At 42.3% G+C, this 14,835-nt stretch overlaps 1 protein-coding gene across 1 annotated transcript; it reads right to left on the reverse strand.

The window, feature by feature from the left end:
• Nucleotides 1-1,150: 1,150 nt before the first annotated feature.
• rras (RAS related) lies at nucleotides 1,151-14,695 on the reverse strand. Its single transcript, XM_063471013.1, has 7 exons — nucleotides 14,383-14,695; nucleotides 14,073-14,257; nucleotides 12,701-12,788; nucleotides 10,571-10,673; nucleotides 8,905-9,013; nucleotides 6,399-6,517; nucleotides 1,151-2,229 (listed from the first exon to the last, which is right to left on the reverse strand). Exons 2-7 carry the CDS (start codon nucleotides 14,157-14,159, stop codon nucleotides 2,145-2,147), a joined length of 591 nt encoding a protein of 196 aa, XP_063327083.1. The 5' UTR covers nucleotides 14,160-14,257; nucleotides 14,383-14,695; the 3' UTR covers nucleotides 1,151-2,144.
• Nucleotides 14,696-14,835: the final 140 nt, after the last annotated feature.

Genomic DNA, 14,835 nt, shown 5'->3' on the forward strand with positions numbered 1-14,835 from the left:
TCGCGGACTTCTCACTACTCAGGTTAAAGAAACCCCAGCAGCTGTCTATAGTATTGAGTGTCCACTAGAATAGAAATAAAAGCGTTCTAACATCTCACCTGCTTGTTTTTATTAAGGTATGTACACGTATGTACATGTACACTATTTTTATTAATAGAGGTTTCACTACTGAGGTTAACAATGATATATAAGTCACTTAGATCACTTCTAAATGTTAATGTTTGGTTTATTTCAGTGTTTTATTTGTTCCTGAGTAAACCGGTTTGGCTGTGATTAAAGTTAAGCTTCATAACATGTTACTTACAGTTAAATTAAGAGGGGACGGCAGTAAAAACTCCGGACCTGTGACATCATCACGTACGCTGGTGTTCCGACTGTACAAATCACGAGTCCGTGCTCGCGTTCTCGGCGGGTACGTACTCCCGTGCGTTCTCGGCGAGTACGTGCTCACCGAGAACGCGAGTACGTACTCGCGTACTTGGGCATTGATAAACGGCCTACGTTCACATTTTGGACAGAGAGGACAGATGGTTTGAAAGAGGAGTGAAAGAGGCCATCTATGTCCACTGTGAGCGACCATCTTTGAACAGAGGCGGGGCTTATGACACCAACTGTCTGCCATCTATAATCCAGTTTTGAGTTCCCTCCCCAGACGCCTTAACGCCCACTCACATCCTGGGCCATCTGACCTCAGGAAATCACATGACAAGGTGGGGCCAGGTTTCACAATGAGCTCACCCGAAACCCTGGCTGATTAGGTCCCACACCTGCTTTCACACCTTGGCTCATGTGATTAGAGGATCACCAGGGGGTCCTTTGTCCCTCTTTGGGGGGGACACTCCCACTGGGTTTAAATCTGGGACTCTCCACCATTTGACCTTAGAACTGAAGAAGCTTCTCGGATGAGAGGTGAAACGTCTTAAAAGCAACTTAAAGAAGTCCAGACGCTTTTCTTTCCAAGCTCCTTAGACTACGATGACCTGGATGAGAACCTTCACAGACATCCTGCTACTGTTGTGTGTCAGCACACAGACACAACAGTACGTAGATGGTGGTGTAAATTCTCTGAAATTCATAGACTGACAGTAGAAGGTGACACAACAAAGTTTACAATGAGACATTTATGAGAAAAGACAAAAGAAAAATAAAGTTCAGATAAATGTTTTAATAGTTTATAAAAGTGACTTATTTCAATATATTTTCGGGTTCTGTTCAGTATCTCAGCTGTTCTTAGGACATCACGCTGGAGACCCACGAAGTTGTGACTACACTCTTCCAGTATATGGACAGGTTCTTCTATAGCACTTTCTACTATACTGGAGCACTCAAAACGCTTATACTGCATTTTCACAATTACAATGATAAAGTAGAGAAATACAAAAAAAAAGTACAAAACGCCCCAAATACATAGTATAGAGTACCACGATGCAACGATACAGCCATCGCACAGCACATGGCCAATACTATTATTTGATCAGGATCTTAAATGACATCTGTTATTCATGGATGTATTCAATCTTGTTCGTCTTTTAAGACTGACTGTAGCTCCTGCTATGATTCTTCTTTTTGTCTTGAATAATAATACTTCTTTGGAGCTCTCCTGCCCCCTGCAGGAGGGCATGGAAAATGGCATCGCTTTGGATCTTACGACTTAACATACAAAGCCATGCTAAGGGGAAAATCAGCACTTTTTATGATCATTTATAACATGCTAATTTTTGCACATAGCACATTTAATGTCATTTCTTCAGACCGTTATGGATGCCGTGGTGTTGCAGATGCTGATATCTGGATTTGTTTAAAACAGCATCACTGAAAAGTGAATTATATACTACATGTTTTGGTGATGTTTCTATTTGTGGACACAAATTATGATTTGTGTTGTAACATTATTATTAATCTGCGTCACAAGTGCCGCCCTGCTGCTGCTCACACCTCTTCCTTTCAACTCTCTACCTAAAATTTAAAAAATTAAACCAAATTAAATGTTGCTTTTAACAAAAGTGCAAATGTAATCATCTGGAAAGAAACTGATCCACCTTCTCTCTCGCGCTCTCTTTCAAAGACACATACACACTCATATGTACACACAAAAAACACCTTTCTGCAGAGGAATGAGGCTTTGGTATTCATAATAATAGTGCTTAAAGGATGACACAGGGACAGCCACGTCTTTTCTCGTTCCCCGTGTGATGAGTTGGAGGAGGGCTCTCCATCTCCTGAAACCGTCTGTAAAGCAGGAGAACAGATTCAAAGGGATTAATCATCCTCACTTTTTGCTCCTATTCACAGTATCAACCATATATTGACTGATGCTGGCTTGAATAATGTAAGAAAAACTCTTGGTCATGAAATCCAACGATGTAGCTGTTGTCACAGGTTTGGACACAATTTGTTTAGTTATAAAATACCAGCCAACATCTGCCCAGTGCCAAAATATGAATACTAAACCCAAGTTGGTAATGGTGCTGTAACACAGTGTTTCCCAGCCTTTTAGAGGCACGGTTCATATTTCACATTAGAAAAATCCCACGGCACACCACCAAACAGAAATATCAAAAACCATACGGATCATTCTTCCAGCAGGTATAGCAGAACTGGCTCGGTTTGTCCCCAGTATACCTTTGTTGCTTCCTTCTGACCACTACTCATGCTAGGACCTTCGTCTGGGTCGAGTTTTCTCCAGGACCAGGTCAGACTTTTTAAACATTTATCTGTTGCTGTTACGCTCTGCATCGTCTCACAGCATGACTGTTATGTCATTTCTTCTTCGTCTTCTTCTGTTTTACTTAGTTGGCAACACATTTATTAGAGCAGGTGGTTGTACTGCCCTCTAGTGGAAGAGAATGTCATTGCTGCCCGTTACGCACGCCGGTGGCTTCGGTGTGCCGTGGAAGATTATCTGGTTCCACCTGATTAGTACTGGGAAACACTGCTGTAATAAGAGTGACCACTACTCCCTACAGCATCTATGTAAGTATTTTACTTTAATACAAGTTACGTCTAATGCAAAATGAACGTTTCTTTTTTTTTTTTTTTTTGCATATTGTCACACTTGAATGTTTCACCTCAAACAAATACACCCTAAATAAATGCAAAAATGCAGTTTTTTAAATGCTGATTTCATTTGTTAAATCAGTGCTTCACTGGGTGAAAAAGTAGTTCCCATCCTTGACAGCATTTTCAGGTTTTGGCAACAATTGAAACAAATGAATCTTTCATATTGCTGTGGAGGTCTGACACAGTCTTCTCTGTAGAATCCTTTTCTGATGGCTGGACATTGTCCTCCAGGATTTTATGGTAGAGAGCAGGATTCATGGTTCCATCAGTGATGACAAGTCACACCAGCACATTTAACTGTTGGTATGATGATCTTTATCTGAAATGCTTTGTTAGCTTTACGCCAGCTGTAACGGGACTCAAACTTCCAAAAATGTCCAGTTTTGTCTCATCAATGCACAGAATATTTTCCCAATGATTTGTTTTTCCCCAAAAGACGTTTTTAGCAAATCCCAAAATAATAAAATAAAAGTAAGAAATCAGGAAAGGGGGCACTCCATCATGGCCTGGTAACCATTGTATTCATCGGATCTCAGATGTGATAAATCTTTTGTAAGAGTAAATGAGAACTCAATACTGGTTTCTTATTCTTACTAGCTGGATAGGAAGAATACTGAGAGAGAGTACAGTCGTTTTTCATGGAGCTCAGAACTTCTGTCTCTCCCATGATCCAGCATTCATCCTAACACTGGGATCTACAGCACCAAGCTCACTGCTGAATGAACAAAAACCTGCCTAACCGAACATTGGATTGTTTTGTGTTAGTGTCCTCCACATAAGAATAAAGAAGGTTCTTGTGTTTTGCCGTTTCTAAAAAAGTGGGTATGTAGTGTAAAAACAAAATAGAAACGAAGCAAAGTATGTTATCATCATACAGATAACTAAAATGCTATCGGGCTATTTTCTGCTTCCGGGTCACAGGAGACAGCTTAGACACCCCGTCCCCCTTCGGTGGGGACACTGAAGTGTTCTAAACCCAGTAAAGACATGTCAGTGGTCTGCACCAGGACCTCCTCCTGGTAGGATATGTCCAAAACACACCTCATCCACCAGTCTGCAGCACTCAGTCTCCCACTCCTTTCCCTCACTTGTGTAAAACAAGAGAATGAGTTTGACTCCTCACTGCCAGCAGTAGGGCAGGGGCTTGTCAATCAAGACAGTCCCACAGTATGCAGAAACCTGGGGCAAATCTTATCTACCACTGGGGTGATGCTACTGGCAAGCATCAGCCATGTCAGGATGGAGGAGATCTTGCAATCCCTTTTATTCTGATTTATTACCACTTTGAAAATGCTCTCAAATTCTATGGAGAAAGCTTAGAAGGTAAAATAAAACCTATCTTTATTGTTAAACAGATCGAATCATATTTTTTAGTTGAGTAAAAGTTTACAGTTTTCGAGTAGTCTTTCTTTTTCTGTCTGTCAATGAATACTTCACTACACTTCAAATCAAATAGCATTCAATTCAATTGCAATAACTGGACACATTTTATGATAACAAAGCATGAAATGGTTTTAAAAAGTTGTTTAAAAGTTTTTTGCATTAACTGTATGTTTTCATAAATCTTAATCATTGCTGAAATCAGTACATGGTGCCATTCTTGGTGTAGGAGCCATTTTTGTGTTCTTGACAAACGCTCAATCATCCAGGTAAGTAAATCCACGTTGATTCTGTTCATCTGGATTTTTTCTGTGGGAGAAACGTTTCATCATCATCCAGGTGACTTCTTCAGCCTCAACTGACTGCAGCTGTGATTGCAGCTGTGATTGCAGCTGTGATTGCAGCCATTCCCCAACTCTGTGAATGGTACTCATGGCCATTGATTAGTGATCTTTGATCAATGCTCATGACAATTTGCATATTAATGATGAAGGAACTGACCTCCCAGCCCATTGTTCCTTCAGTGGGCTGGTTTCAGTCATTATGCAAATGTCCTGTTTATAAACCTGCAGTCAGCTGAGACTGAAGAAGCACCTGGATGAAAGGTTTCTCCCACTGAAAACGTCCAGATGAACTGAATCAACCTTTGGGGCACTTTTTGTTTTGTTACCTTATGTATGTTTTATGGTACGTCAGGTGTTGCTGGTCGGAAGGAGCAAACAGTTTGTGAGCACTGCACTGCTGTGATTTAGGGCTGCCACAAACGGTTATTTTGACAGTCGACTAGTCACCGATTATTTTTACGATTAGTCGACTAATCAGATAATAATAATGGATTGCATTTATATAGCGCTTTTCAAGGCACCCAAAGCGCTTTACAATTCCACTATTCACTCACTCTCACACACTGCAAGCTACAGTTGTAGCCACAGCTGGGGCAGACTGACAGAAGCGAGGCTGCCATATCGCACCATCGGCCCCTCTGGCCAACACCAGTAGGTGGTAGGTGAAGTGTCTTGCCCAAGGACACAACAACCAGGACAGAGAGCCCGGGGATTGAACCGGCAACCTTCCAGTTACAGATGCGCTTCCCAACCCCCTGAGCCACGGTCGCCCAGATCATCATCCATTGGACGTACAACATCCAGCTTATTGCACCAGCAGCATCTGCTCTTATATAACTATCATTAGCTTACAGCTTTAAGTGTTTAAGGTATGTGCTAACTAAAAATAAAGACAAGATGATAGTTTATTAAATTTTAATGAAATTTTCAGATTGCTTTGGTGGAGTTTAATAAACTCAGCCGTCTGCTCCTTGCTATCTAAAATATAACAGGACACCGGAGTAAACTCTCGAGCATCTCACACTTCTGATAATCAGCTGTCTGCTTGACGTTTATTCAGCTGTGTAAAAACTATAACTTTAATCTCAGCCAAACTGATTTACTCAGGACTATTAAATTAGTCGTCGACTATCAAAATCGTCGACGTAATCGTGACTATTCGACTAATCATGGCAGCCCTATTGTGATTTATGATAAAAGACAGTTGAACAACAAATGCAACCAATAGAAAGCAATAACTGTGTTAAACACACAAGTATGGCTGGAGTTACTGGACTGGACAGTGGCACCACGTCACCACAGCCATCCAGCAGCTCAGTGGCTCCAAGCGTAGGCTCAGCCTCTACACTTGTCTTGTCTGAAAGTAGGACAGATTGACAGACTGTGATATCCATTTGTTTTCAGGACACGGAAGCTGCAGACATTTGTTCCAAACCAAAAGGTGGACCATCAGAGTTAACGCTTCTTAGTGTGAACAGCAGCCAAAATAACAAAAATGTAATAAAATTACAATGTGTGCTGTCGAGAAATGTTAAAGTGCAGTTTGCCCGGCTGTCTGTGCTAGTCCCAGCAGGGAAGTGAACTAAAACAAACTCATATAAATAAGGACTGTACCTAATAATATGCACAAGCTCCAAGAAGGCTTCATCAACATTGAAGCGATTCTTCGCCGAGGCCTCCATGTAGTGGATCCTGTTCTCTCTGGCAAACGCCTGTGCGTCCTCCTTGGGTATCTGCAGACACAATAAACAATATCAAGTCTGAGATCCAGTGCTGTTCTTGTCATCCTGTAAAAATATGCAGAAAACTTGTCACTGTTGTCACTTTGTCCTGAAAAAAATGAAGGTAAGGAATCTCAACAAGTAGAAGGCTTAAAAATCCTGTGGGACAAGACAAAAAACCCCAAAACACTGGGGACACTGAGGTCAGGGTCACCGAGATTCTTCTGAGATTTTTAGTAGATACACCTATTGGAAGTATCTGAACATATCTGAAAGACAAAAAACTCCACAACAGCTCTTGTAGAGTGATGAATCCAGTTTTTACCAGTTCAAAGTATTTTCAAGGACATGCAGAGGTTAGTGTGACAGAGGAGGATGTTATGGTGAGCTTTGGGCTGCTACAGACGTGGACAAAATTGTTGGTACCCTTCAGTCAATGAAAGAAAAACTCACAATGGTCACAGAAATAACTTTAATCTGACAAAATTTATAATAAACAAAAATTCTATAAATGTTTACCAATGAAAGTCGGACGTTGCTTTTCAACCATCAATAGAATTATTTAAAAAATAAATGCATGGAACAGGCCTGGACAAAAATGATGGTACCCTTAGAAAAGAATGAAAATAATGTGACCAAAGGGACACGTTAATCCAAGGTGTGCCCACTAATCAGCATCGCAGGTGTCTACAGTCTTGTAATCAGTCAGTGGGCCTATATACAGGACTCCAGGTAGTCACCGTGTTTGGTGACATGGTGTGTACCACACTCAACATGGACCAGAGGAAGCGAAGGAAATAGATTAGAAAGAAAATCATAGCATGTTGAAGGTAACGGCTAGAAGACCATCTCCAAGCAGCAGATGTTCCTGTGACTACAGCTGCACATGTCCTTCAGAAATTTAAGATCCATGGGACTGTAGCCAACCTCCCTGGACGTGGCCACAGGAGGAAAACTGATGACAGATCAAAGAGACGGATAATCGGAATGGTAACAAAAGAGCCCAGAAAGACTTCTAAAGAGATCCAAGCTGAACTTCAAGCTTAACGAACGTCAGTGTCAGATCGCACCATCCGTCGTTGTTTGGGCTACATGGGAGATGACCACGGAGGACACCATTGTTGAAAACAAATCATAAAAAAGCCAGACTGGAATTTGCCAAACTACATGTTGACAAGCCACAAAGCTTCTGGGAGAATGTCCCGTGGACAGATGAGACAAAAAAAAGGAACTTTTTGCCAAAGCACATCAGCTCTATGTTCACAGACAGAAAAATGAAGCATATCAAGAAAAGAACAGTGTCCCGACTGTGAAACATGGAGGAGGCTCTGTTATGTTCTGGGGCTGCTTTGCTGCATCTGGCACAGGGTGTCTTACATCTGTGCAGGGTACAATGACATCTCAAGACTATCAATGGATTCTAGAGAGAAATGTGCAGGCCAGTGTCAGAAAGCTTGGTCTCAGTCGCAGGTCATGGGTCTTACAACAGGACAATGACCCAAAACAGAGAGCTAAAGCACCCAAGAATGGCTAAGAGGGAAACACTGGACTATTTTAAAGTGGCCTTCTATGAGCGCTGACCTCAATCCTATTGAGCATCTTTGAAAGGAGCGGAAACATGCCGTCTGGAAAAGGCGCCCTTCAAACCGGAAACAACTGGAGCAGTTTGCTCACGAGGAGTGGACCAAAATACCTGCTGAGAGGTGCAGAAGTCTCACTGACAGTTACAGGAATCGTTGCAGTGATTGCCTCAAAAGGTTCTGCAACAAAATATTAAGTTGTGGGTCCCATCATTTTCATCCAGGCCTGTTCCATGCATTTATTTTTTAAATAACTCTGTTGAAGCATGGTTGAAAATCAATGTCTGACTTTCATTGGTTAACATTCATCGAATTTGTATTTATTTATACTTTTGTCAGATTAACATTATTTCTGTGAGCATGATGAGTTTTTCTTTCATTGACTGAAGGGTACCAACAACCACGTCCACGTCTGTACGTTGTTGAGCTGTGGTTTTCCAGTCCTTTCAGGACCTGTCTCTGAACCAGTGGTCCAATGATTAATAGAGTAAATGGACTGGCATCTGTATTTTCCAGTTTTCCTCTATATTATTTTTAGTAATTTGCGGTGCAGGTTCATCTGTCACAGGCACACTTTAACTTTCAGATTACAGGAACTGGAACGTTGGACATTTGATAAGTGGATGCCTCGAGCTCCTGAGTTACAGGAGTTGATTCTGCTTGTATAATAATTTGTGGAATAAATGAGACTAAGCCAGAAACGTTGTTTATAAAACTGCAGATATCTCCTAAACTGTTGAGATTCCAGAACTTTCCTTCTGCAGTAGATCTGGAATAGAAGAAAAATGACATAGAAGTGTATCGGTTGTTGTTAGTTACCACTCTTTGCTGTTCCAGGTCTGCCTTGTTTCCAACCAGCACCATGGGAAAATCATCTCTGTCTTTCACTCTTAGGATCTGGGTGTGGAACTTCTGGACTTCATGATAGCTGATAGTTGGAAGGACAGAAATAATTACCAGGCACAGTATAAAGAAGTCTACAGATTAAAATAGCCCTTCTCATCCATTTTAATAGTTCCACACAAAGTCTTCCTTATTCCTTATATATTAACATATTGTGTTGTTAAATAGTCTGTTTTTGTTAATGTTACTGTGTGTTTGTTCCTGGTTCAACCCTCGGCTGAAGCTGAAAAAGATTCATTACCAAACAGCAGAGGGTGACTGAGTTTCTCTGAAGTATTGGACTTACAGATACAGCTTTTCTGTTCTAATTAAGTACTTGAAGCACTTTCTATTACAAGTGTCATCCACTCATATAACATTCACACACACTGTGACGCACTGGGGGCAACTCTGTGTTCACTATCTTGCTCAAAGACACTTTGACATGCAGGCTGGAGGACTCCACGCCCCCCTGTGCTGCAGTATAGTGTGCAGGTGCTCTGAGAGTAAATGGGCAAATGTTAAGATAACACAGGATCAGATTATTACAAAATGTTTTTTAAATTTGTGTCCTTCTTGTCCATAATTGAGTTTCAGATGAGTAAAATGTGGCTTTTGCACCGCACTCTAAAGTTGTGGTTCTTTCCTCTTCCTGAGAATGGTGACAGTCTTTTATATGAAGTAATACATTAGAAACCAAAAGCTGGACCATAAGAGTGCCGAGGAGGAAAAGCACCCAAAGCAGAAGAAAAAAGATGAAGTGAAAATAAGACCCTAGCCCAGGAACAACTTACTAATGGAAACCAGGACTTTTCTGTACACAGGAATTGGTTTCACAGAGCTGGACTTGTCATGTTATTCATCCTTCTCTAAGGAAATATTACAAGAAATGAAACTGCATCTACACAGGAACCAGTCTGCTCATCGCACATCACTTTGAAGATGATGGCTGGTTGTCTGAAGAGATTCCAGGTTCCAGTTGAGCCTCTAAGATATTTCCTACCAGGTCACATCTCAGTCGATGGTATTCAGTGGTCTTCAGTCTGGGTCCCACACCCCCAGACTCACTAACAGCTGCGTACCCTGGGCCATGCTAACAAACACTATTCCCCCACAGCCCCCTCCTGCCCACCCACCTCACCAACCTGAGCCATGGTCTCAGTTACCCTCATGTTTCAGGCCAACCACAGACGGACTCTATGCAGACCAAGTCTGCTACCTCCAACCAAGCACTTTGCTCTCCAATGTGTGCCTTTCTATTGTTGGGTATATATTTCTCTAGACTGTATATACGCATTTTGTTTGCGCTTTATTCCTGATATCTTTACTATTTTTTTTTTCACTCCTGCGTGGACCCGGTGGGCGCGTGGACCCGGCGGGCGTGTGGACCCGGCAGGCGCACCCATAATTTCTTTGTACATGTACGATGACAATAAAAGGCTATTCTATTCTTAATGCTGACTCATAGTCACTTCAGTCACTTGCTTCCTATGGTCTCTAGCTGCCACATCGCCACATCGTGTGTACATAGCTTTAGAGTATAACTTTATAGCACTCTATGCAAGAGACATACAAACATCACACACACACACACAGGCCGTACCTGCCGCGGTCATTGAGTGCAAACACCAGTAAAAAGCCTTCTCCAGACCGCATGTACTGCTCCCTCATCGCACCAAACTCCTCCTGACCTGCTGTATCCAAAACTGATGCATACAGAGACATGATCACATATACACATAAATACAAAACATACACAGTATTCACAGACACAGACATACACTATATTATTGCCAAAAGTATTCACTCACCCATCCAAACCATTGGTACAATCACTTCTACAGCCACAGGTGTATAAAACCCAACATGCTGAGCACTTCTACGAACACTTTGTGAAAGGATGGGTCGCTCTCAGGAGCTCAGTGGATTGCAGCACCGTGATTTAAGCACTTTGAAGCAACTGTTGTAGATATAACTGGCGCTATATAAAAGACATTGAACTGAACTGAAGTGCAGTGGTGAAATTTTCTCACTGCTAAATACTCTACAGTGACGTGCGATTATAGTGTGATGGCTGCAGTTACAGCCACACGTGGTAATATCTACCAAACATCAGTGTAGAGGCTTACACATAACACTACACATAACACTACACTTACACTTTTCTTTTTCTGTAAAATTTAACCAAGTTTGTTTTCGGGTTGACTAACCTGTGCTGATGTTCATCACTGCTCGGTCCATCACATATAGTGAAGTGCGAGCATTTGAGAACAACAGCAACTCAGTCACAAAGTGGTAAGCCAGAGCAGGGTCAGCAGATGAGGCCCATAGGGGTTGGCAACTTTCTCCAACTGCTACAGACCTCCAAACTTCACGTGGCCTTCAGATTAGAACAGCACATACAGAGCTTCATGGAACGGGTGAGCAACTGCATCCAAGCCTTACATCACCAAGCACATTACAAAATGTGGGATGCAGTGGTATTAAAGCACGCCACTACTGGACTCTAGAGCAGTGGAGACATGTTCTCTGCAATGACTAATCTGGCAAACGTATGAATAAGTCCTGGTTTGGTGGTTACCAGGAGAGCATTATCAGACTGCATTGTGCCACATGCAAAGTTTGGTGGACTATAGTGTAGGGTTGTTTTTAGAAGTTGGGCTCAGCCCCTTAGTTCCAGTGAAAGGAACTCTTAATCCTTCAGCATACCAAGACATTTTGGACAACTTCATGCCCCCAACTTTGTGGGAACAGGTGACAATGGCCCCTCCCCATTCCAAGATGACTATGCACCAGTCACAAAGCAAGTTATTGCATTACACGGATGGAAGAACGTGACTGGCCTGCAAAGAGTCCTGACCTCAATGCGAAAGAACACCTTTGGGATGATTAGCAGAGACTGTGAGCCAACATCAGTGTCTGACCTCACAAATGTGCTTCAGGAGCAACGGTCAAAGATTCTCATAAACACACTCCTAACCCTTGTGGAAAGCCTTCCTATAGCCGCTAACGGTGAGCCGACATCATATTGAACCCATGGATTAGGAATAGGATGTCACCCAACTTCGCACACATGTGTAGACAGACTAGCAAATAATTTTGCTAACATAGTGTATACATGTCTTGATGCACGCTCAATCATCCAGGTAAATAAGTCCCAAAAGGTTGATTCTGTTCATCTGGATGTTTTCAGTGTGAGAAACGTTTCGTCATCATCCAGCTGACGGCAGGTTTCCAGACACCAGATGAACAGAATCAACCTTTTCGAAATATAGTGTATACATGGTAACCCGTCCTGCTAACAGAAAATCTGTAACATTAAGCTGAAGTTTCACTTGTTCTGTGTCATAAAAATCACCCACTAAGGAAACAAGTGTTTTTCTTAGTGGTTTCACTAAAACCGATTCTCTACTGTTGCATTCACCAAACAAAATCACTAAACTGTATCAGTTAGGGTAAGTGTTATGTTTGTGAAGGGAATGGTAAGGAAAAGTCTTACAAACAGCACCTCTGCTGTGTCTGATGATTCAGCACCCTATCCTGACAGCACCAGCCCACTAACAAGTCCTAACAAGGGAAATGAAACATCCAGAGAGCAAACACACTGCCTGTATCATATCCCATCACAATGTAACACACCCTTTGTTTTCACACAAAGCTTTTTCCAAACCCTGCAATTACTCTGACGCTCTGTGTGAATTAGGACATATATATCTGCAGTGTAATGTCTTACTGTCAAGCCGGGTCTCCTTTCCATCCACGGTACAGATCTTGGTGTAGGAGTCTTCAATGGTGGGGTCGTAGTCGGACACAAAGTACGACTGTGGAACACACTCCAAGTTATTAACATCAATACTAGACTGTGAACAGCTTAGCAGAGTGGCTTGTTTTACACCTCTCATGACCAAGTCTAGTGCCTAACAGGCATTTATTTATATTATTGACAGCTGGCGAGAACAAAAGTGATGCAGCAAAAATGATGAAAAGTGCCTAGAGAATTATTAAGTTTAGAATGAATATGTAACCACTTTAGTACTTCTCCTTCAGTGTACTCTATAATCCACTATTTACTGCTACAGTTCTGCTACAGTAATGACTGTACTACTGTACTACAGCCGGAGCCGTTCATTAGGCAGCCAGTTTAATGAAGACCTTTTTGTGTTAAACAGAATGCAATGCAACAAAAGCTTGCCCGAGGTAATGAAGAAACTCTTACCATACAGTGTGGAAGCAGAAGCACCAACTCAGTTCTCTGCTGCATGCACCGGTGCATGCACTGGTGCATGCAGCAGAGAACGGAACAATTCCCAGCGACACATTAACAGAACCGGGGGTGGAAGGTAACTAATTTACTGAAGTGCACTTTTAACATGTTTAGAGTTTAAGTATTTAAAAATATTTCAAATAGAAATCTACTGTCATACTATACTGTGTTTCATAGTGTTTCCCTATTTTACTGTAATACACAGAATCCCTGTTTCTTTGTCCACCAACTCCTCCTACATGATCAGGAACTGAGCAGCCTAAACTTGGCACTCGTGCTCAACTTTGTCCCTGGAGGTTGTGACATCACGATGTTCCCCAGCCGTCATCTAACAGTAACATGTCATTTACATCCAGGAAAGTTACACATGTCTAGCAACATACTACCTACATCCTTTTGTTACCTCCCTCAGTACATCAGTTTACCAACACTAGTCAAGCACGACCAAGTATAGATATATAAGTTAAATATGACCAGCTGGGCCAAGGTGGTTTCAGATGCATAATTAAAGTCTTGATTGTTTTATTGTGATTCTAACTTACAATGAGAATGAATGAGTTTAGCTGGAGGGGGGGGGGAGACGTCTATGCTTACAGTGTTTTTGGTTTGTTTTAGTTGTTTAACTGCTGCTCAATAGCTGAATAAGACATTAGTGGTAAACCATTAACCACTAACAACTCATCTGTTCCAAATGCAGGTCACTTGTTGAACCTTGACAAGGTTGATTTCGTGGCAATAACCGCTCAATAACGACCCACCAGTGGATCGACCACAAGTGGATCGACGCATTAACCTACAGACAGGTCCACAGTATGTTCTACACGTGTTGTAGAGTCAGTACCTGGATGAACTGGATGGTAAGGGCGCTCTTTCCCACTCCTCCTCCCCCCACAACCACCAGTTTGAATCTTTCCTCGTCTCCACTCATTTTCAGCTCTTTAGTCCGGACCAGAACCTCTCCGAGCTCACAGCAGCCGCAGGACCTCACAGGCGCGTTAAATCCAGGTCTCGCAGTAAGCCTGCTAACTGTAAGGAGACACCAACATGGACGGTTTTCAAAACTTTGGTGTGCGAACGACGGACTCAGGGCCACACCTGTAAAGCAAAGTCCTGACGGAGTTCCACTGTCCACGCAGCAAAATAACACGCACCGACGGGGTTTTGCTGTGAGTTCGGCCTTAAAGCGGGACTGTAGCAATCGCCGTCGCCTTTTCTTTTCTTCTTTCGGCTCTTTTCTCGTCGGCCTCCAGTCAGCTTCTGGGCGGAACTGCTTCCTCTTTCCTCTTTCCTCAAGAAACTACAGCAGCAACTACATCACACTGATGTCATAGGCGGCGGTGACTTTCCCCACGCTGCGAGGACTCTGCAAACACACGGCAGCCTTCGTCTGCTTCAAATTAAAAACTCATCTGAAACTAATCTTTCGGGTGTCAGCTTCCTTATTCGGTCACCGGAGCATCCGTGACATCATCACTGCTACCTAACGGATGTGCCCGTACACCGTGAGAACTTACGACACTGATTACACGGATGTGAAACTTTTTACAAGATGTTATTCGCCCTTTGAGACGGAACCAAACTGCTTTAATAACACAATGAAACAC

The sequence above is a fragment of the Pelmatolapia mariae genome, linkage group LG4 (genome assembly GCF_036321145.2).
Source record: "Pelmatolapia mariae isolate MD_Pm_ZW linkage group LG4, Pm_UMD_F_2, whole genome shotgun sequence".
Classification (NCBI taxonomy): Eukaryota; Metazoa; Chordata; class Actinopteri; order Cichliformes; family Cichlidae; genus Pelmatolapia; species Pelmatolapia mariae.

Bases quoted from the DNA above. Each gene is read 5' to 3' on its own strand.
- rras (XM_063471013.1), bottom strand. From the start codon at position 14,159: ATGAGTGGAGACGAGGAAAGATTCAAACTGGTGGTTGTGGGGGGAGGA. The intron at 12,789-14,072 runs GTACTGACTCTA...TGTGTTCCACAG, and splicing joins TTACCATCCAGTTCATCCAG to TCGTACTTTGTGTCCGACTA. The intron at 10,674-12,700 runs GTAAGACATTAC...TGTATGCATCAG, and splicing joins AAAGGAGACCCGGCTTGACA to TTTTGGATACAGCAGGTCAG.